Source organism: Myotis daubentonii, chromosome X (genome assembly GCF_963259705.1).
Source record: "Myotis daubentonii chromosome X, mMyoDau2.1, whole genome shotgun sequence".
Classification (NCBI taxonomy): domain Eukaryota; kingdom Metazoa; phylum Chordata; class Mammalia; order Chiroptera; family Vespertilionidae; genus Myotis; species Myotis daubentonii.
The window spans coordinates 31,494,411-31,518,030 of NC_081861.1; the positions used below are offsets into that span (position 1 = coordinate 31,494,411).

Genomic DNA, 23,620 nt, shown 5'->3' on the forward strand with positions numbered 1-23,620 from the left:
CAGTTCCTCATGTTGTGGTGACCCCCAACCATAAAATTATTTTCGTTGCTACTTCATAACTGTAGTTTTGCTACTGTTATGAATCATAATGTAAATATCTGATATGCAGGATGTATTTTCATTGTTACAAATTGAACATAATTAAAGCATAGTGATTAATCACTAAAATAATATGTAATTACATATGTGTTTTCCGATGGTCTTAGACGACCCCTGTGAAAGAGTCGTTTGACCCCCAAAGGGGTCGCGACCCACAGGTTGAGAATCGCTGATCTAGAGGCTTGTGTTTTCATGATATCTCAGTAAAAATGTATGTCATTGATTTTCAACTATATTATGTAGAATCCAACAGTTTCATGAAGTATCTCTGAAGTATTTAATAACTTTTAAAGAAAGAGTAGATGCATTTAATTTGTGACTGCCTTATCTCTACCCCATGGGAAGTTGGCATTCTTCTGGTAGCTTCAACATTTTCTTAATTTTGAAAACCAATCTTCAAAATGGTGTTTTTCAAATTGCCACTCAAAGGTCAGGAAGTAATCTTAGTGGGTGGTGATGACAATTTCATAAAACATTGAGATAGAATAGAATAGAAAATAGTAGAGTGTTTTATACATAGTAAGGATATGTATTGCTTTTTTCTATATACACACACTTGAACATGTATGTATATACTGGATTGCAACCTGAAATGTAATTTTACTGTGGGCCATGGTCAAAAGAGTTTGAAAACCAGTAATTATTAATTATATAAATAATGTGTCTTACTCAACACTTAGACATTGACATTGGTATGTATAGAGAAAATCCACATCATTCTGTATTAACAGATTTGAACCTTGGTACCACATGGGAAAGCTATATTGAGCCTTTCTGGTTTCCTGGCCTTTTGTAAACATTATATGAGGTCAATATTTTAGTAATAAAAATTTTATGTAGGCTACAATAATTGTTTAATTGAGTTGCAAGTGTAACAGAAAGAGGAGGGGAGGGTCTGTGGTCGGGCCTTCAGGAACTCAAAGTCCTGTAACAGTGATGGTGAACCTTTTGAGCTCAGCGTGTCAAAATTTTGAAAAACCCTAACTTAACTCTGGTGCCGTGTCACATATAGAAATATTCATAATTTTTTTGATATTTGCAACCATAGTAAAAAAATTTTATATTTTTGATATTTATTTTATATATTTAAGTGCCATTTAACAAAGAAAAATCAACCACAAAAATATGTATAAAATGAACAAAAACAGAAAAACAAACCAAAAATATATATAAAATGAACAAAAAAGAAAAATAATGTACATTTAGGAAAAAATAATAATAATAAACAATGATAATCAAATGGTAGGAAAACTAGAAATTAGTGATTTTTTTTAAAAAATATATTTTATTGATTTTTCACAGAGAGGAAGGGAGAGAGATAGAGAGAGTTAGAAACATCGATGAGAGAGAAACATCGATCAGCTGCCTCCTGCACATCCCCCACCGGGGATGTGCCCGCAACCCAGGCACATGCCCCTGACCGGAATCGAACCCGGGACCTCTCAGTCCGCAGGCCGACGCTCCATCCACTGAGCCAAACCGGCTTTGGCATATTAGTGATTTTTTTTTGGTGCTGAAGTTTGTCTGCTAATTCTTTGATTGCAGGTTCATACTTGGTGCACTTCAAGGCCAAGCAAGCGCCACTGATTTCATCTGTTAGTGGTTTCTTTTGTTCGTTTTCATATTATTTAATGCTGAGAACAAAGTCTCACCAAAATATGTTGTGAAAAAATTGTTAGCAAAGCCATCGCTAGGTTTTTTATGTCGCTAAAAGTGTCAGGTACTGTTCCAAGCACTCAAAATTTCTTGTTCGTAGTTGCACTCTTCTTCATTATTCAAATGATTTTGTTCCAGATTTTCAAGTTTCGACCTTAAGTCGACAAACACATGAGTCCAAATGCTACCTTGAAAATCTGCAAGTTGCATCTCTAAATCGTCAATTTGCATCCATTGGAAATCCTTTAATTCCAAAGTACTGTAAACAACTACATTCGGATACTTAATTATTTTAATGGTCTGTTCTAGGCTTCTAAATTGGTCGAATCTTTCACTGAACTGTTCAAATAACGAGTTTACTATATTCTGGTACATAGTATGGACTCCATTACATTCGTTGTAGTGGCCTTCTCGAAATACTTTTTTATCTGAGAAAAATACTTATAAGTTTTAGTTTCAATATCTCGCTTGAAAATTTTAAGTTTACTTTCAAAAGATTTGATGTATCCAAACGTAACATCAATACTTTTGCCAAAACCTTTTAATTTTAAGTTCAGTTCATTCATGTGAACAGAGAGATCTGTAAAAAACATCAAATTTCTGACCCACTTATGATCATTGATCTGAGGAAAGTTTGCCAGATCCTTATTCTCAATAAAGACCGTAATTTCTTCAAAGCACTCCACAAATCGCTCAAGTACTTTACCTCGACTCAGCCATCTCACATTATTGAACATCAGTAGTCCACTGTAGGTTGAATCAACTTCCTGTAAAAGTGCAGAAAATTCTCTCTTGTGAAGGGGTCGAGAAGCTATAAAATTCACAATTTTTGTTACAACTGACATTAAATCATTCAATTCTGAGAATCCCGATTTGGCACACAACACCTCTTGATGGATAATGCAATGAAAAGGGTACAAGTGGATGTCTAATAGCTTCCATAAACAATTTCAGGAATCTCACATTTTTCCCACCATATTTGGTGCCCCATCTGTCGTGACTGACACAATTTTAGAGATATCAATGTTTAGGTCACTGAATGTTTTTATAACAACCTTACATATTTCGTTTCCTGATGTACTTATTGGCACTGATTCTAACTTTATCAACTCTTCTCTCATTGTGAGACCATCAGAATATCTAGCAATAATGGCCAACCGAGCATTTGATGTGACATCAGTAGTTTCATCAAGAGAAATCGAAAAATATTTACAACTATTTAAGTCTTTTTTAAATTGATGTTGTACATTTTTGTTAAGATCTATTATTCTGTCTTTGATAGTGTTTCTACTAAGTGATAACTCAGAAATTCTTTTAATAATATCATCTTTATTTTTCATATCGTGAAATAGAGCTGGTGCACATCTTAGGAATGTTTCCTTAATAAATTCTCCATCACTGAGGGCTTTTCCATGCTGAGCTATGGAGTGAGCAATACAGTAACTTGCTGATGTTAAATTTGTAGAGCATCTTACAAATTTAATGATGGAATTTGATTGATTTTTATAGAGGTGTAGCTGCCTAGAAATGTATTCCTTCCTTTCATCAATACTTTTTTTCAAGAGCTCACAATGATTAGTTTCAAAGTGTCTCTTTACATTCCACGTTCTGCTTACTACCATTTCATTACACAGTATGCACAATGATCTGTTGTTTCTGTCGACAATCCCGTACATCTCGGTTCATATGTCTTGAAAGGGTCGGCTACTGCTACTTCCACTTCCTTTATCATTCAATCTTGCTTTTTTATTTTATTTTTAAAATATATTTTATTGATTTTTTACAGAGAGGAAGGGAGAGGGATAGAGAGTAGAAACATCGATGAGAGAAACATTGATCAGCTGCCTCCTGCACACCCCCTAGTGGGGATGTGCCTGCAACCAAGGTACATGCCCTTGACCAGAATCGAACCTGGGACCCTTCAGTGCACAGGCTGACGCTCTGTCCACTGAGCCAAACCGGTCAGGGCAACTTTTTTATTTTTTTGATTCTTCATCACAAGGCTGCAAAAATAAATAAATATAAATCACGGCGTTTTTTATAAAAGGTTGATAGGTTTCTTACCTATTAACTTTTTGCAGTGTTGTTGCACTGACTCTTGGTGCAAAACAATTCAAAGATAGTATGTATAACCAACAAATATATGGTGCTGTAATCAATTATCCGACACGCACAATGTCTCGTCGAGCACTGTTGCACTGTATATCTTTTTCTTCTTACCCTCCCACTCCTGTCTCCTAACGAACGATCAAGTGCGTCCCTTTGCCGAATGCACCGGAACGCACGGGAAGCTTACCCGAGGCACATGTTGACAATAACGAGGCCGTTTCCAGAATTGGGCATTTTGTCACTCGAGTAAAAATAAAATGTCATGAGTAAAGATTAATCTCTTCATAGTGCAATTCTTAACCTTTTTATATTAATGTCAATATTGGAACAATGTATCTTGGATGTTTTCATTATGTATCTCTGCTACACAACACCTATGTACATGTTTACATCCGGTTTTAGAATTGCATTATTGATCACGAGTAACGTGAGTAATAATATTACTCGAGTGATGCCCAACTCTGGCCGTTGCGAGAGAGAAATATTTTGTTTCTGTCGATGCGTGTCACCCAAAATGAGTTCGCATGTCACCTCTGACACGCGTGTCATAGGTTCGCCATCACTGTCCTATAACAAGGTGGCTAATCTTCTATGATATTACAAACAACTCAGCCCATTTCCTGGGGCCAGAGAATGGTCAGTTTCTGAGATAAACTCCCGACGGGGGTCAGGGTCTTGGCACAGCAACCTAATCAAAGCGTGTCCTGTCCTTGGTCTGTTCTCAAAATGTATTTCTTTTCTGTGTAATGAACCCATCGAGGTATTGTATCTTTTCACAGTCTTGTTTCATCCTCCAGTTTCCCAGGGTCTGTAAGAAAATCTTGTATGTATAGTTAATAAGGTGAACTCTATTCTTATTAGATGCCCTTCCCACTATCAAGATCACTATGGTCATGTCCCCTAAACAAAATTATGTCTCAAGGAAAAAGATTATTTAACAGTTTCTTTGAATGAACATTTCAGTTATAATCCAAGAAACCTGGATCATTCTGCCAAACATGGTTTTTTGACCCTTTTCTTTTCCACTCTGGGGGCATCAAAGATCAGGGACATAGAAACAGGGGATCTGTTCTGACTTTGCTATTGACTGTATGATGTTGAGTAAATCTTAAAGGGCCTTAACTTTGCCATCTATAAAGTGGGAGCTTTTGGATTTTGTGATCTTAAATGTTTTGTCAAGATATTGAAATCTTTCAAGTAGTTAACAAATTTCAAAGCAGAGCTAATGTAAATTTAAAAATGTGCATCTATTCCATGAAACAGTAGGAGGAACCATTAAACTGAGTCTTTCACAAAATCAAACAAGAATTAGGTGTTTGCAGGACAAAATGCGGTCTGACACCTTGGTTCCCTTTATTTTTGTTTCCAATTCCCCAATATTTTAATTAACTTTTTAAGCTTGACCACTTCCAAGGGTGCAACTGAGATCTCTATAAAGGCTTTACTTCAGTCTGGGCAATCCTTTTATACATAGTGGGCACTCAGTGAATATTTGTCGAGTGAATTCACAGTGTTTTGGTGCACAACTGTGAATTTATTAAGTAAAGACTTTGCAGTGAACAATTAATTTTGTTTATGCACTGTAATTTCAGATAATACTAATCAACCAACCCTTCCCCAAATAGTTGTTGCTGCTCCCTGTTAACTTCTGTGGTTTTATTTTGACCCATTCATCTGGAATTCAGTTCATACAAGTTAAAAAGCTGTCAGTTAACTTGGCTACCATGTTGGCCACTGCCTGTGAAGATGTAAAAATAGTTTTAAATAGACTCATAGTTTTAAATAGGCTCCTTACTAAGATAGAGCAAGTCCCCTTTATAAAATCACATTTATAGTCTCATAACAACATCAGGAAGTTCACAAAAACATGAATAGGCTTTTATGACCCTTAACCAAATATATGACCTGTCCTTGCTAGAGATCTAAAAGGGTTGAAATCTCTCATGTTTACTGAGTTATTCCCATTTGTTGAAACTATGTCATGTTAGTAATGCTCAAATCTTGCTAAGGATGTGGTATTCAGAAAGCAGTTACTTTGCCCATGTCCTTTTGGACCCTTTGTGATATGAAGAGAAAGCCTAGTAATTTAATAATCTTTTGGTGATATATTCTGTACTTTTTTAAGGGGAGCCATTGCTTCCCTTTTATTGATGAATATATTAGCATGGAATCCCAATAATTGACACTGAGGTATCTTTGTGCCTCAGTTTTCCTATCTTTAAAATGGATGAGTCCAAATGATTCCCAGGGTCTCTTAGAATTTGTAACCTTCTCTTGATGCTTTAATTCTGTGTTAATCTTGTCAGCATACTCTAATATAAGGAATCTTATTTTGCATTAGGCTGCTTTTATTCGTGATGAAATGATGCCAGGAGAGTGGGATGTTTGTGTTACTTCTTATGAGATGGTGATCAAAGAAAAATCTGTATTTAAAAAGTTTCATTGGCGTTACCTAGTCATTGATGAGGCTCACAGAATAAAGAATGAAAAATCTAAGGTAAGCCAGTTCTCAATATTTTTTATTAAAGATTTCTTTTACTATTATGTCTGTTTACTTCTCTATATTCAAAATAAAAAACTGAAGGAAGATTGTGATTTTATTCATGGAATGTGAATGAAAATCAGTATTTTAAACAGTTTTAGAGTTTAAATTATTGAATACAAAACACATGAAAAATTGAGCACAGTTTTTAATGTAATGAAAATTGGGTGTTCATTTGCTATATCTGTTGCAGCCTAACTCTGTTCTGATAATTTTGATATTTTGTTAATATTTGGTGTGCAAATGTCATTTGTGTTGATTTATTTTTATTGAGGAGCTATCTTACTAGTATGTATATTCATCTTCATTAGAAAAGTCATTCCCTGGCATTATCTGACTTGTGTGAATTAGAGTGTGGTGTTAACATAAAAATATATTATATTTCTTGGCATTCAACTCCACCAAAAGTAGGAAAAGCATCAGTTATTATGGTGAACCTCTCTTTGGATCACTGGACTACTTTGAGAGAAACAGGGACAGAAGTGGAGCGAAACCATGACTAGGTGGATCATACTCCTTTCAAATTGGAACTAATACTAGATAAAAAGGATGCATGTTAGGGAATAATTGTTTATCTGAGAGTATTCTAAAGATGTGTATTTTTATTGATAAGATTACTGTTCTTTTATACTTTTTGTGCTTTCATTTGTGTGGCCATATATTTTGAAAGTCAATGTAAGATAACAGGGAAATTGGGCTCAACTCTGCTGCTTAAAAGTTGCAACCAAGTCAAGTTAGAACTTGGCTAGGCATGTAGATGACATAATTGACAGGGTGAGGAAGATATTGTGTAAAGTGACTGGCTTGAATTCCACAGAGTTCTGACTGTTTCTGTGATCCCAAAATGGAGACAATAATTTTTCTGAAGTGGGGGAAGGGACTCAGGTATGACTGTAATCTGCATTCTTGTAAGTGTAGAAATGCATAGAATATTTTATTCAGTTTTGCTTTACTGAGGCAATGTTACCTGAACTAGCATGTTTTTCATAGAAAATTCCTTTTTAAGATTTATTTTTTAATTATTATTTTTAAAATATATTTTAGTGATTTTAGAGAGGAAGGGAGAGGGAGAGAGAGATAGAAACATCAATGATGAGAGAGAATCATTGATTGGCTGCCTCCTGCAGGCCCCCTACTGGGGATCGAGACCACAACCCGGGCATGTGCTCTTTTTTTTTTTTTTTTTTAATATATTTTATTGATTTTTTACAGAGAGGAAGGGAGAGAGATAGAAAGTTAGAAACATCGATGAGAGAGAAACATCGATCAGCTGCCTCCTGCACATCTCCCACTGGGGATGTGCCTGCAACCCAGGTACATGCCCCTGACCGGAATTGAACCTGGGACCCTTCAGTCCGCAGGCCGACGCTCTATCCACTGAGCCAAACCAGTTTCGGTGGGCATGTGCTCTTGACCAGAATCGAACCTGGGACCCTTCAGTCCCCAGGCCGACGCTCTAACTACTGAGCCAAAACAGATAGGGCTAAGTTTTATTGTATTCAAAAACTGTATTGGTTGGATAAAGGACTGAATATTGAGTATTCTAATAAATAAAACAATGTTAACATAACTATTATTTCTCTAGCTTTCAGAGATTGTTCGTGAATTTAAGTCAACTAACCGCTTGCTCCTAACTGGAACACCTTTGCAGAATAACCTGCATGAACTCTGGGCCTTACTCAACTTTTTATTGCCTGATGCCTTTAATTCTGCAGAGGTAAGTTTAAGTCATATGTTTCGAGTATATTTTTCTTACGTTCGCAGGCATATGTTTTTAAAGCATAGATTGAAATTTATAATTCTTTTTTCTTTCTAATTCTTTATCTGTGTGTTTCGGTTTTCTCAGAAAAGAGCTCTTAAGTACAAATTTTTCAAATGGGGATATTTAGAGAAATAGTTTTTTTTTTCTTTGAGATTATCCTGGCTGTTAAACTTTGCCTATATCACATTGTTGCCACAACTGCCTCCTGCAGGCCCCCTACTGGGGATCGAGACCACAACCTGGGCATGTGTCCTTGACTGGAATAGAATCTGGGACCCTCCAGTTCACAGGCCGATGCTCTATCTATTCACTGAGCCAATCCACCTAGGGCTGATAGTACTTTTAAAATGAATTATTGCTATGTCAATTGTGTAAGAATTTATAGAATATTGAGTTTACATTTAAAAAACCCCCAAACCTGTGCACTTATTGCAGAACTTTCTTCCCTCCACAGGACTTTGATTCTTGGTTTGACACTAAAAATTGTCTTGGTGATCAAAAACTTGTGGAAAGACTTCACGCAGTGAGTAATAGCAGATAAGAAAATTTAGTAATTAAGTAGAGATTAGCAAGCCAAGAAACAAACTGCCATAGAATCTGTTTGGACTGTGGGTTTGCCTCTTGACTCAGTCTCACCACTTCTTCCTCTCAACCTTCCTGACAGCCTCTTTGGGAAACAAACTTTACTGTTTCCTCAGCCTCTCTGTGGAATAGTTTTTTTGCTTCTGCTCTCCCCAATGGATAATGTGGTCCACTCCAGTAGAGACTGTTCACTCTACACGCTCCACAGGTCCTCAAGAGCACATCAGTATTCTAGTTCGCCAATGCCAGTTCTAAGCCACTGCTTCTCCACTTATGTACAGAATTCTTCCTTTGAGGCTCATGGTGCTACCCATTTTCTTCTCATCATCTGCTCATCACCAGGTGACTCCCTCATATTTATTGAACACCAATTTTACGTTCTTTGATAACTTCTCATATTCTTCTAATACTTTCACTCATGTAACTCCTTTTGTACTTATTTTGTTACCTTACAGAGACCTCCAGTCCTGGACTCCTGCTTTTTCTCTTCATCCATCAGCCTATTTCTGTGGTTACTTTTTTTCTGCACCAAGCGATGAGCCCATTTTCTAACACTTGGACCACTCTTTTGTGGATACTCCCAAACTCACTTGTTCTCTTGATCTTTCATTTCTGACCTGAAAGCCCTAAACTGGAATAATGTAACTGTGTGTCTGTCTTGGGGTGTAAATTCTGCTTCTACCACTTATTAGCAGAGTGACCCACTCTGTACTGGGGCTGCTTGACACCGATAAGAAGATTATACAACTGTACAGCCTGGAACCACGATTTCATGTTCCCTAACGTAAGCTGGAATTTGAGGAGGCTAGTGATTCGTCACCATGGCCTTGTACAGCATTCTTTCCCATTTTCTATAACAGTCATTTCACACCTCCCCAAGACTTTTATCCCAGGTATTCCGTGCCCCCCTCCTTTCGCAGCAAGTAACAATATTCCTTTCTCAAAGAGAAAATAGAAGTTATTAGGGTAGGAACTCCTTTAAGGATATCCATCTTCCAAGGGTATCTGATGTGTGTTACCTTCTGTCTGAGTGGAACAGATGTTGTTTCTCTGGGCAGTGCTTAATTCTTCCTATGTGAACCATGGATCTCATGTCTTCCTGTTTCCTATGGAATTTTCCCCATGATGTATCCTTTTTTACTGACTGAATTTTCTACCTCTCCCTCCATGTTGGCTTGTTTCCCATAACATTCTCAGGTTATCTCCTTTATTAAACACAAATCTACACTATGCTAACCACCCTCACACATACAGAACAGTACCCCCTCAACATTGTGTCCCTCTCAGTGATTAGTTTTTTTTTCCACTCTTGATATCTAAGCTTCTTGAAAGAGTTGTTTATCCTCTCCATCCCTGCTACCTAATCTCTTATTCACTCTTTTTTTAAATTAAGTTACGGAATTTTTATTAAAACGTTTCTTTTTAAAAAATATATCTTTATTGATTTCAAAGAGGAAGGGAGAGGGAAAGAGAGATAGAAACATCAGTGATGAGAGTCATCAATTGGTTGCCTCCTGCACGTCCCCCACTGGGGATCAAGCCCACAACCCAGGCATGTGCCCTTGACTGGAATTGAACCTGGGACCCTTCAGTCTGCAGGCTGATGCTCTATTCACTGAGCCAAACCAGCCAGGGCTCCTATTCACTCTTGATTTTAGAGAAGAAAGAAGAGGGAGAGGTAGAAACATCAATGATGAGAGAGAATCATTGCATCTCTTCCTCCTGCACGCCCCCTACTGGGGATCGAGCCAACAACCTGGGCATGTGATTCCCTTGACTGGAATCAAACCTGGGACCCTTCTGTCCGCAGGCCTACGCTCTATCCACTGAGCCAAATAGGCTAGGGCTTCACTCTTATTTTTATGTACAGTTCTAAATTTTTTTTTAAAATTGTCTTATTGAAGTTTTGTGTGGAAGTGGATGCAGATGCATGTTTGCTATTTTTTTGGTCTGTTGTTTTAACTGAGAATCTCAAACCTTCTTTACAAATTAAAAAATAAAAACAAAAACGTATTGTCCACCCCCCTTCTCCCCATATATAAGTTTCATGTGGCAGAAACCCTGTCTGTTTTCCATCACATTAGCCCTGTGTGCCTGAGCCATAGTAACTGCTCATTAAACATTCGTTGACTTGAATCCCCAACAGTTCTCATGCTATAAATATTTGTTCAGAGTAAAACAGAACAAATTAACTTAAGTAATGGGGGCATTTATTGTAAGAATGCAGAAGAGGAATAGAAGACAAATCTTCCAAGAATCTTGTCATACAAGTCGTAGTGCAGTTGGGCCTCAGATGTCAAACTTGGACAGATCTAGGGACAGGGTATTCTGTCTCTAGTGGGCCTTATTCGCTCCTGGATCCACTGACCACTGGATTCTATCCATTCCATACAACTGAAATTTATCTCACAGGTCTTCAGTGATTTTTTTAAGTTGCTCTATTTAGGGTATACCTTTTGGTCAGTATCTTGGCTTCTCTGTACTATTTAGCACAGCTGGCCATCGTTCCTGCTTGAAACTCTTACCTGCTTGATTTCTAGGGTACAGGATGCATTTTCTCTTCTTTTACCTCTTTGCTCCTCTCAGTCCCCTTTATGGGCTTTTCTTTCTCTGTCCATTCCCCCAAATTTAGTGTTTTGTAGGGCTTTGTATTTGACTTTCTTTTTTTTCATTATTGTGGAAAGTATTACAGATGTCCCCCTTTTTCCCCATGACCCCCTCTATCCCACACACCCCCAGGCCTTCACCACACTACTGTCTGCGTCCATGGGTTATGCATACATGTTCTCCCTGGGGATACATTCCTATAGTTTCAGCTATCACCTGTAACTCTCAATTTTATCTCTCTATATCTCTGTCCTAAGCTCTAGACTTACATATCCCATTGCCTTCTAAGTCTTCTGCATAAATATTGTACAGGCAGTTTAAACTCTTAAGAATCCCCCACATGATCTCACTCATGTGGAACCTAATAAACAAAATAAACTGATGAACAAAATAAATCCAGAGACATCGAAGTATGGAACAGATTGATTAATCTCAGAGGGAAGGCAGGGGTAGGTGGGGAGAGATTAACCAAAGAATTTGTATGCATATATGCATAACCCATGGACACAGACAAGAGGGTGGTGAAAGGCCTGAGGGGGGTAGAGGAGGTCAATGGGGAAAAAAAGGGGACGTCTGTAATACTTTCAACAATAAAGATAAATTTAGAAAAAGAATATCCCTTAGACAAATTTAAGAGGCCCAAATCAAAAACCAGAAATCCGCTTTTACTTCTCCCTTTTCCTTATCTCCCATTGATCTCTAATAATAATAGTGATAGTTTAGTAATGTCTGCTGTGGTTAAGTTTTACACATGTACTACCACAAATTGTCACATCAGCTTAGAAATAGGTATCATTATCCCCATTTAAAAATGCTTGCCATATATATATATATATACATACATATATATATATATATATACACACACACACACACATATATATGTGTGTGTGTATAAATATAAATATAAATATATATATATATATTTGGATGAATGGATGAGGAAACAGGCTTGGAAGAGTTAAGGAACTTGACCAGCTCATGACAGCTAACCAGAGACTGAACTGATTGTAGAATTAACTTGATCTGGGTTTGAATTCTGCTTCTACCACTCATTAGTCAAGTAACTTTGGTGATATTTTAAAAATTAAAATAATCACATTTCCCTAAAAGATTTACTGTAAAGATTCAATACTAGTGTGAAGTTCATGGTGCAGTGTCTGACACATTGCAGGTACTCTATAAGATCAGTGATGGCGAACCTATGACACGCGTGTCAGAGGTGACACGCGAACTCATTTTTTTGGTTGACTTTTCTTTGTTAAATGGCATTTAAATATATAAAATAAATATCAAAAATATAAGTCTTTGTTTTACTATGGTTGAAAATATAAAAAAATTTCTATATGTGACACGGCACCAGAGTTAAGTTAGGGTTTTTCAAAATGCTGACACACTGAACTCAAAAGGTTCGCCATCACTGCTATAGGTGGTAGCACTATTATTTCATTGTGATAGAATCTGCCTTGCAAGCATACACTCATTATTTCATCTTTTTTTCTCTGTTCACTTATATCTTCCTTATCATTGGACCATTTTCTCCTCATTCATATATTTAACCATTTTGGAGTTGCCTGAATTTTTATTTCACTTTTAGAGACTCCAAATTGATTTCTTCTCAGGTTTAAAAATCTTATATGACAGATTTTTAAAGGCTCCTTTTTACCTATCCAATAATCTAGTCTTAATTTTTGTTGTATTTTGTGCCATCACATTATGCATGTGTAATTTAGGTTTATATATGAAATTTTGATAAACTTTTATAAAAACTGTAACTTTTTAGGTTTTAAAACCATTTTTGTTACGTCGTATAAAAACTGATGTAGAGAAGAGCCTGCCTCCTAAAAAGGAAATAAAGATTTACTTGGGACTGAGTAAAATGCAACGAGAATGGTGAGCTATTTTATTTTTATTAGAATTTATGTGTAAGGAGTTATTAAAAATTAGCTTTGAAGTGGTTCAGTTACGCCTTTAGTTCAAAAATTACATTGTATGTTTCAATGGCAAGTTAAGTAGCTCACATATTTCAGTGGAAAATTGGTGAGTATTTCATTTAGCCATTGGGAAAGAGCGTTGGCTTTGGAGTCTATAAACTTGTGTTTGAATCCCGAGCTTTTCCTCTTAAGAGCTATTTAGCTTGGGCAAGTTATGTCACCTCAGTTTCCCTTCTCTAAAATGGGGATAATAATACTTAGCTTATCAAGATGATATTAGGGTTAAAGAGGATAATGTCATGGACACATTTGCTATTTTTTCCATCAGCGGAAATAGACATAACTATAATAACAATCAGTAATAATGAGATGGGTGGTTATGTATATTATAAAAATAGAAGCTCAAATGGTTTTATAAATACAAACAAAGCAGGAAATTGACAAAAGAGGAGTCACAAGGAATCATAAATTAGACATGTTAATAGTGTAATAATGCTGCTAAGAGAAACAGTATGATGCTTATATAAATAAAATTAGATCATTTATGACATATAATGACTTCTCTGTTATTGAAACCAGTTTAAGGTAGTTGTGAAGAATATGTTTTTCTGGACTCAGACATAAGATCAAACTCTGGCTTTATTCCTTCCAGTAGCTCTGAGTAAGTTGTTTCACTGCTCTCAGCTGCTTGAATTTCAGTCTGTAAAATGCGGGTGATACTAGTACAAATTTCAGGGTTTTTATGAAGATTTAACAAGATGATTCATATAAAGCCCGTGACTTGCTATTTGGCACTTTTATTCAGTGCAGGTTGGCTCTTATTATAATTAAATATTCTTACCATTCAGGTAAATACATTGGCCTATTTTTGCCTGCATGAAGGTCTAGAAAAGAAAATGAAAAATGTTTATAGGATCAGAAAAAAAATGACCTGGGAAGAGAAATATAAGAAATAGTGATTGTGTATTGAAAAATTATCAGATATAGTTATTTGAATAGTTATCAGCTGATTGTAATTTCTAGTAATGGAAAAAGCAGAGGAATAGGTTAATAGGCAACAGACAAGTTAAAATGTTTCAGCCTTTATTACTTTCTTGGTTTTGCTGATCAGATTTACTATCAAATTTTTATCATTTTTAAATGTATTTTTTTTATTGATTTTAGGGAGGAAGGGAGAGGGAGAGAGAAATAGAAACATCAATGATGAGAGAGAGTCATTGATTGGCTGCCTCTTGTATGCCTCCTCCTGGGGACTGAGTTTGAAACCCAGTCATGTGCTGGGAATTGAACTGTGACCTCCTGGTTCATGAATCGATGCTCAACCATTGAGGCACTCCAGCCAGACTCAAATCTTATTTATCTAATCTAATAAAAGAGAAAAATGCAAATTGACTGCACCTCTGCCACGCCCAAGCCACTCCCACCAGCCAATCAGAGTGACTATATGCAAATTAACCCAACCAAGATGGTGGCCGGCAGCCACAGAGCTGGAGCAAGCAGGAGGCTTGGCAATGGAGGAAGCCAAGCTTCCCGCCTGCAGGCTGTGGCCTCTGCTCAGGCAACAAAATTTCAATTATAGAAGATAAATAAATCCCAGATACCTGCTTCCAGCTAGCCTCCACTGGGAGCTTGGGTGGCTGGGGGCCGTGACCAACCTGCAAATAGCCATCAGCTCCTCACCCAGGATTGCCACACCCTCATGGGGTGAGGGTCCCCGCTAGGGGGCTTGGCCAGCCTGCAAACAGCCATCAGCCCCTCACCCAGACTGGCCAGGCACCCCAGCAGGACCCCCCACCCTAAGGTGGTGTGGCCAGCCTGAAAACAGCCCTCAGCCCCTCACCCAGACTGGCCAGGCACCCCAACAGGACCCCCCACCCTGAAGAAGGTGGCCAGCCTGATAACGGCCCTCAGCCCCTCACCCAGGCTGGCCAGGCACTCCAGCAGGACCCCCACCCTGACCCAGAACACCCTTCAGGGCAAACCAGCCGGTCCCCACCCATTCACCAGGCCTCTATCCTATGTAATAAAAGGGTAATATGCAAATTCACCCTAACAGCAGAATGACTGGGATTGACTGGTCACTATGACACACACTGACCACCCGGGGGCAGATGCTCAATGCAGGAGCTGCCCCCGGGTGGTCAGTGCGCTCCCACAGGGGGAGCTCTGCTCAGCCACAAGCCAGGCTGATGGCTGCCAGTACAGCGGTGGTGGTGGGAGCCTCTCCTGCCTCCTCAGCAGCGCTAAGGATGTCTGACTGCAGCTTAGGCCTGCTCCCCGCTGGCTAGTGGGCAGCCCCCTAGGGCTCCCGGGCTGCCAGAGGGATGTCTGACTGCCAGCTTAGGCTCAATCCCTCAGGGAGCGGGCCTAAGCCAGCAGGTGGTCATCGCCTGAGGGGTCCCAGACTGCGAGAGGGCACAGGCCGGACTGAGGGACCCCCCCGAGTGCACAAGTTTTTGTGCACTGGGCCTCTAGTCTTTAAATAGGAGTCTAAATTGTTCTTGCAAGTGATGTTTTTGATGGCATTAAACCTTTCTAATAATCAGTGATTAATTATATTTTAAAATTTTAGGTATACAAAAATCCTGATGAAAGATATTGATGTTTTGAACTCTGCTGGCAAGATGGACAAGATGCGACTCTTAAACATTCTGATGCAGCTACGAAAGTGTTGCAATCATCCTTACCTGTTTGATGGTGCTGAACCTGGTCCACCTTATACTACTGATGAGCACATTGTCAACAACAGTGGTAAAATGGTAGTTCTTGATAAACTGTTGGCCAAACTCAAAGAACAGGGTGAGTTACAGGTCTTTCTATTAACATGAAATAATATTAATGACTTATATATGAATAACATTTTGCAGAATCACTCATTATTCATTCATTCATTCATTCATTCATTCGGTCAGGAAACATTGTTGAGTACTTACTATTTGCCAGGAATTGTCCTATAGGCTGGGTATAAAAAGATGCATAGACACACAAAATACTCTTTGCCTTGGAGAAGCTCACAGTGTGGTGAGGAGTAATAGTTGGAGTTCATTGTGATAAGTGCTGTGATTTGTTGAGAAACTGGGAGTTGGGGAAGTGGTCACAGAGATGACATTTGAGGTGCGTCCTGGAAAATGTATAGAAGTAACCCACTGGAAAAGGAGGGGAAGGGTTTTCCAGAGTAATGAAGACAGGTGTGAAAGAAGGGAATGTGGAGCTTATGGTATTTGGGGTAGAGTGGCAGTAATGAATCTGGGAAGATTGATGGGGCCATGTTACAAAAGGCCTTTTAAAACATGCTTTAAGGAATTTGTGCTTATTTGAAGGCAGGGTGGGTTGCAGGGCAGTTCAGAGAAGACTTGGCTGTGGTAAGTGATACAATCAGACTTGTATTTTTGGAAGAGAACGTTGGAAGCAGTATGGGGGAATCTACTAAGAAGAACAGACTAGAGGGAAGAGGTGAGAAGATTCTTGGCAGTATTCCAGTGAAAGATTGTGTGGACCCATTGCTCAGCCTCAGGACAGAGTAAAGTCAGATTTTACTAGATCACCTCAACAAATGTATAGCATGCCTTGAAGGTGTGTATGTGTGTAAGTGTGTGTGTTTAGTAGAATGTTCATGTGCTACATATTTATATTTCATATGATGCTTACTGTTATTTTTGTAACTTTCAGGCTAGTTTTACACAAGCTGAATAACTTGGTTTTTTTGGTAAAATGTTTTAGGTTCAAGGGTTCTCATTTTTAGCCAGATGATTCGCTTGCTGGACATTTTGGAGGATTATTGTATGTGGCGTGGTTATGAGTATTGTCGATTGGATGGACAAACCCCACATGAAGAAAGAGAGGTAAGGATGAGAAAATAAAATGAAGACTTCAAAATTTAGAGTTAAATTAAGCGATGTTTTCATCATTAAGGAGTTTTGAACTTTGACCTTTTTTGTAGCTACATGCATTGAATTTCTCACTGCCACTCCTCTCTCTCTGAGATTTCCAGTTTTTGCTTCCATTATACTGATTCTTTACCAATCATTCTTTTCAAGGTCTTCAAAGACATTTTCACTTATCTAAAGGATATTACACTATTGCATCTTTACCTCCTCTAACCACTGCTATCTCTGACCTTTTGATTACTAACTGTTTCTCAACTAATTCTTTGACCTCTGATTTTATGTCATTTTCTTTTACTGATTTGCCTCCTACAGTAGACCCTCACCATTCGTGGAGTTTAACATTGAGATTTTTCCACTTTATGACCAACCCTAAAGACTCAAGAAACATAGTAATTTGTAAAGGGAATAATCTCAATCTTACAGAGATTTTGTGAAAGTGAAATGGGATAACATAGGTATAGGTGCTGATCATACATTTGGATCTTGGAATACTAAAAGTTTGGTGTGCAGAAAATAGTCATTTAGTTAGTGAGGAAGCCTACTTAGCACCTAGTATTTTTCTCATATTTGGAAATTCTTCTAGGTCTTAGATTATTCCTCACGAATGTCATGGGTCTAATGTATTTTAAACCTTTTAAAGCACTTTTTGGGAGAGCTTTGCTAATTTATCTTCTCTTTTCTGTGATCCTTCAGGACTCTGTCTTTGGCCTCTGTTTTAAGTCTGTACTCATGCTCTGGGCAAAGATCGTGATTTCATGGTATAGTGGAAAATGCATTGAACTTGGTTTCAGAAGACCTGAATTTTAGCACCAACTCCACCACTTTGTAGTGTGTGCAAGCCATTTAATTCTCTGAGCCTCAGTATCTTTAACTGTATTATAAGGGTAATATTAATACCTAGGCTTCTTTTATCTGACAACGTTGTGAGGACCATTGGATATAATAGGTATGAATGCAGTTTTTAAATTGTGTGGTGCAGTTTATAGCGCATGTCATGAAATTGCACACAATCCTTTTTGCCTCTCAACTTTGGGGTCCCTTCTCAGGTCACAAAGACTCAGCACATGGCCTTCTCCCTCCATAGCTGTGGCGGCCCCTCTGTCCCTTGTATGTTGCATTTAAGCCTGGCTGGAGCATAGGCTAGATATACAGGTCCTTTTCATATTAAGGGTTTACCTGCTGCCCACTTTGGGGAAACACTTGCAGTAACATTTACAATGGTGGGACATTTGAAAGCTTACACTGTCCCCTGCTCTATAGTATTTTACTCTTTCTAAAATGGTAACTTGAAGGTTTATTGGGCTTTTGCTGATTTATTCTTGAGAATGGGTTTCTCCAAATTCACCCTAACCGTAGACCATATAGTACCATTCATGATGACCCTTCTTCCTGGAATAAAGATGATACTAAGGCCGAAGGGTAGATGCTTTCTGACTTAAACTAGCCAATATGCATTTCTAGCTGATCTCCCTCCTCATAAACATAGTAGATGTTACCAAATTATGCCCAAAATTCTTCGGTTTTCTTAACATTTCAAATACTGTTGTCCCTCCAGAGGCTTTAAATTGCATGTATTGACTTTAGATACAGCAAAGTCAGAGCTGATCATTTTTTATTTTTTGGAAATGCCCTGCTTTTCCATTATGTTGTCCACACAATCATTTCAATCATTTTTTATTATTTTCCCAATAAGGGGAAGACCATATTTGATTCCTTATTTAATCATTTCTCAGCTGATAATAAAGAATTCTTTCTCAACAGCTTACAGATTGACCCTTTCTCCATTGATACAGTTAAATTCACCTAAGTCTTTGGTCATCCTCAGACTCAGTTCCTGTAACTTACACTTAATTGGCATCGTCACTTTTATAGGGAAAGGGACTAACATTTGTCAAGCAACTACTACTATAAGCTAGGCAACTTATAGTTCCAATTGAATTCTTCCAGCAACCCAATGAAGTATTGGTAAAATTTTCTGTACTTGAAACTGTGTCTCAGAGAGGTTAAATGCTTGCTCAGATCCACATATGTAATAAATGGTAGAGTTATGATTCACGCCCAGGTTTTTGCTATTTCCTCTACACCAGATTGCCTCTCACTACACCATGCTGCTTTCTATACTGCCCTCTCTACATGCTATACTGACTGGCAGTGGGAGTCACCTTTTCTGCCTGCAACTTTTGACCATGCCATTCCATTCATGAAAAGTGTAACTGCCTATATTTTGTGATTATAATAGTAATATTTGATTGCTGAAGGAAATTTGGAAAAGTATTTCTGGCCAATCTTTCAATGTATATAGTCATGTATATATTAAGTATATAAATATAAGTGTATATATAGAATATACATTAAAAGATTATAATTGATATACTATGTACATTATATATAAAGTTCAGTATCCTGATACTTTTTACTCAACATCAAATTGTACTTTCCTGTATCAGTAAAAAAGTCATTGTAAAAATAATTTTAGTGTAATATTTCATCTTATGGATGTACTATGAATAATTTATCCCCCTATTGTTGATCATTTAGGTCGTTTCAAATTTTTCACTATTTATAAATAATGGTAAAGTAAAAGTCCTTATACATAAATCTTTGTGCACGTCTCTGATTATTTCCTTAGGATAATTTCCTAGAAGTGGAATTACTGGGTCAAAGGGTATGAATATTTTTAAGACTCTTGATGCATATTGCCAAATTGCTTTCCAGAAAGGTTGTACCAATTTACACTCCCAGCAGCAATGTATGAGAGTGCCCGTCTCACCGCCCCCTTCGTCAACATTGAGTATTATCATTTTTTTTTAATCTTCAAACAATGGTATTATATTTTAATTTGTATTTATTTGATTACTGGTGGATTGAACATTACTCTTGTGTTTATTAGCCATTTGTGATTGTTCTTCTGTGTATTGTCTGTTTTTTGTTTTTTTTTGGCTCATTTTTTTCTTTTGGGGTCTTAGTCGTTTTTTTTCTAATTAATTTGTATGAGATCTTTATATAGTAAGGATATTAACATTCCATTAATTTTTAAGACTCTTTACTATATATCCCTTGAATACCTTCCTGATTTTCCTCATTACATCTCTGTTTGCCCCTTTTCACCATATCGAAATAAATCTACTTACCTTCCCCTATATCTGTTGCTCTCATTCCCATTTCTAAAACTTTTTCTTTCTTGGCTGATCTCCTAAACTATACCTTCCTTATTAATTCATCATAGACTAATGGGAATGAAGTTGACATATCTGACATTTTGTCCCCTAGATATATGTCAGCTCTCACTTAGTTAAAACATTTTCACTATTATTGTTTTAATAATTCAAATGATTTATCACTTGCTTAGTTAAATTTATTTATATGAGTGTTCTAAGTTTGACTCTATTGATGTACTCTTATAAAGATTAGGCACTTTATGCAATATATTTCCTACAGCAACTCACACAGTACAGTATATAGACAGCTAAATGTTTAAATATTTTAGAAGGTGGGAGAATATTATGAAGTGGGGTTTTGAGTCTGCATTTTAAAATTATATTTTAAGGTAATATAATCTGATTTTCTCTCTTTTTCTTCCATCTCCTGTGTAAATTTTTAAAAAAGGAAGCAATAGAGGCATTTAATGCTCCTAATAGCAGCAAATTCATCTTTATGCTGAGTACCAGGGCTGGAGGTCTCGGAATTAACTTGGCCAGTGCTGATGTGGTTATACTATATGATTCAGACTGGAATCCACAGGTTGATCTGCAAGCTATGGTTAGTAATCTTTAATGATGTCAGAAATTTTTCTTCGCTCAGAATACTATTGTCATTTATATAGCACAAAGACAATTTATGATAAAAGGATAACAATTTTGGCAAGTTTTTATAGATGCTAAAATAGATTCTCCCGGAAAATAAACAATATTTCAATTGTGCTAACTGCAAAAACAAACAAAAGGAAATGAAAACAAACATACCCAAATCCAACTATAGCATTTGTGTGTTGATTTTAGCTTTTTATCATGAAAAAGAAATGTCTTGAAGAGGACGTATGCATGTTTTAATGAAGAGGGTTAAACGTCTCTTAATATTATTCTGCTTACCAATTAAATATATTAAAATCCTTACTACTAAAATTGGGAGAGGTGCGATTTTAACTTTTGTAATAAAACATTTTGGGTAAGAAGGTAACAAAGGAAAATATTTCAGGAAAACCTTTGTCAGTATCAGAAACTATTCTACCTTAATTTTTTTTTCAGGGAGCTATTTCTCTTACCTTTCATCATGGTTTCATTTATTGAACTAGAGCTACAACTTCTGTCAATCTTAAGATATAGAAATATAATTTCAGAAGTAAAAAGATTCAAAAGAACTATTCATTCAAAATCCCAAGAAGTTATGGAATAACTGACTGTCTTTGGAAGTCATATGCCAGTGAGACATAGCTTAGAAGTCTTTCATTTTCTTTTATGATAGAGAATTGAAAATACTGACCATTGGGACATTTAAAAATCAATATGCTTTGGCATAATTGTTCTTTTAGCATGGTACCGAACTACCTGCTTGATATAAGTAGGAGAAAGCCAAGTAAGTTACAGTGTAACTGAACTGGAAAACTTATTGATGATAACCTTTATTTCCATAAAATTGTTTGAGTATTGCTGTTTCACAATTTACTGATTTTTGAGTTTGAAATTTAAAATATGTGTAGGAATGTTGCATTCTCTTTCAGTGTTGAAGGTGTAACTGGACTCTGGTATTTTTATATTTAGTACAAAAGCTGTTTTGAACTTTGTTTCTTTGATGATTTTTTCTCAACTACCATCCTCCCTTCACCTATTTGCTCTAGCAGCTTCCGTTTTTTAAAAACCACTACCCCTAGGTCCGTGGTCGGCAAACTGCAACTTGCGAGCCACATGCGGCTCTTTGGCCCCTTGAGTGTGGCTCTTCCTAAGCCTTAGGAGTACCCTAATTAAGTTAATAACAATGTACCTACCTATATAGTTTAAGTTTAAAAAATTTGGCTCTCAAAAGAAATTTCAATCGTTGTACTGTTGATATTTGGCTCTATTGACTAATGAGTTTGCTGACCACTGCCATAGATGTTTTAATATTATCAGAACTTGCCACCTGTCAGCTTTACCAACTATAAACCATAGGACCAATTCTAGACCAATATACAGTGAGGATATTAGTATCCAATTAATTTTTATGACTCTACTACCGATTCCTGAATTGCCTCAGCAAGCAGAAGGAAGTGTTCGATGATGAGATAAAGCTGACTTTTGCTACCATAGCAACACTTGTTAACTACTTTGTCCCTTACTAAAAGTCCTTGCTCGTGTGGAAGGTGTTTGGACTTAGTGGGTTAAAAATTATTTAGTAACTTAGTCAAGGAGCTTTTAGCTCTCTCTAGTTTTTTTTTTTTAATTTTATATAGTTGGCATGTAGTATTATATTAGTCTCAGTTATACAACCTAGTTGAACATTTGTAAACCCTGTGAAGTGACCAGCATGATAAGTTCACAAAGCTGTAATGATGACTATATTACCTATGCTATATATTATATCCTCGTGATTTATTTTATAACTGAATGTTTGTGCCGTGGAATCGTCTTCATCTTCTTGATCATCCCCCCTCTGTCACCATTAGTTTGTTCTCTGTATCTATGAGTCTATTTCTGCTTTGTTTTTTAGATTTCACATATAAGTGAAATATATGAATGTATTTATAACTCATTTAACTTAGAAAAATGCCCTCTAGATCCATCTGTGTTGTTGCAAGTGGCAGGACTTCATTTTTTATGGCCGAGTATTTCATCTATATAGATAGAGGTATAGATATAGATATAGATATATATAGATACATATATATAGATAGATATATATAGATATAGATATACTAGAGGCCTGGTGCATGAAATTTGTGCATGGGGAGGGTCCCTCAGCCCGACCTGCACCCTCTCACAATCCGGGACCTCTGGTTCCTAATTGCTCACCTGCCTGCCTGATCCCCCTAACTGCCCTTCCCTGCTGGCCTGATCCTCCTAACTGCCCTCCCCTGCCTGCCTGGTTGCCCCTATAAACTTTTTAAAAAATCTTACCCCCTTCACACATAATTGTATTTGACTTCCTTATTGGCTTCTCCCTGTCACACAATTTTTCTCTCATGTAACACTTTTTCCTACTGACTCATCATTTGTAAACTTTTCTTTCCTCCTTATTTCCTAGTTCTGTTCCATCATCCTCCTTCCTATCTCTCTCCTACCCTCCCTCCCTCCCCACATTCCTTCTTTCCTTTATCTTTACCCCTCCTCTCCCTCCCCTTTTCCTTCCTTCCCACCTTAATTTTTTTCTTCACTTCCTCCCTTGGACCTCCCCCATTTCTTCCTTCTTCCCACTTCCCATTCTCCTTTTAAGCCCTACTGGCTCCCCTTTAAAACTTTTCTTCCCTCCC

At 37.2% G+C, this 23,620-nt stretch overlaps 1 protein-coding gene across 9 annotated transcripts in view; it reads left to right on the forward strand.

The window, feature by feature from the left end:
* The window catches only part of SMARCA1 (SWI/SNF related, matrix associated, actin dependent regulator of chromatin, subfamily a, member 1), an 86,237-nt gene that overhangs the window by 12,629 nt on the left and 49,988 nt on the right, over positions 1-23,620 (forward strand). For 7 of the 9 annotated variants that reach the window (XM_059680330.1, XM_059680331.1, XM_059680332.1 and 4 more), the window contains 8 exons: positions 6,206-6,361; positions 7,992-8,123; positions 8,623-8,691; positions 13,141-13,250; positions 15,864-16,090; positions 17,012-17,133; positions 19,808-19,843; positions 20,785-20,937. In XM_059680330.1, the coding sequence (XP_059536313.1) occupies positions 6,206-6,361; positions 7,992-8,123; positions 8,623-8,691; positions 13,141-13,250; positions 15,864-16,090; positions 17,012-17,133; positions 19,808-19,843; positions 20,785-20,937 (1,005 nt within the window). The remainder of the gene's footprint in view (positions 1-6,205; positions 6,362-7,991; positions 8,124-8,622; positions 8,692-13,140; positions 13,251-15,863; positions 16,091-17,011; positions 17,134-19,807; positions 19,844-20,784; positions 20,938-23,620) is intronic. The other 2 variants (XM_059680333.1, XM_059680329.1) reach the window with 1 other exon arrangement.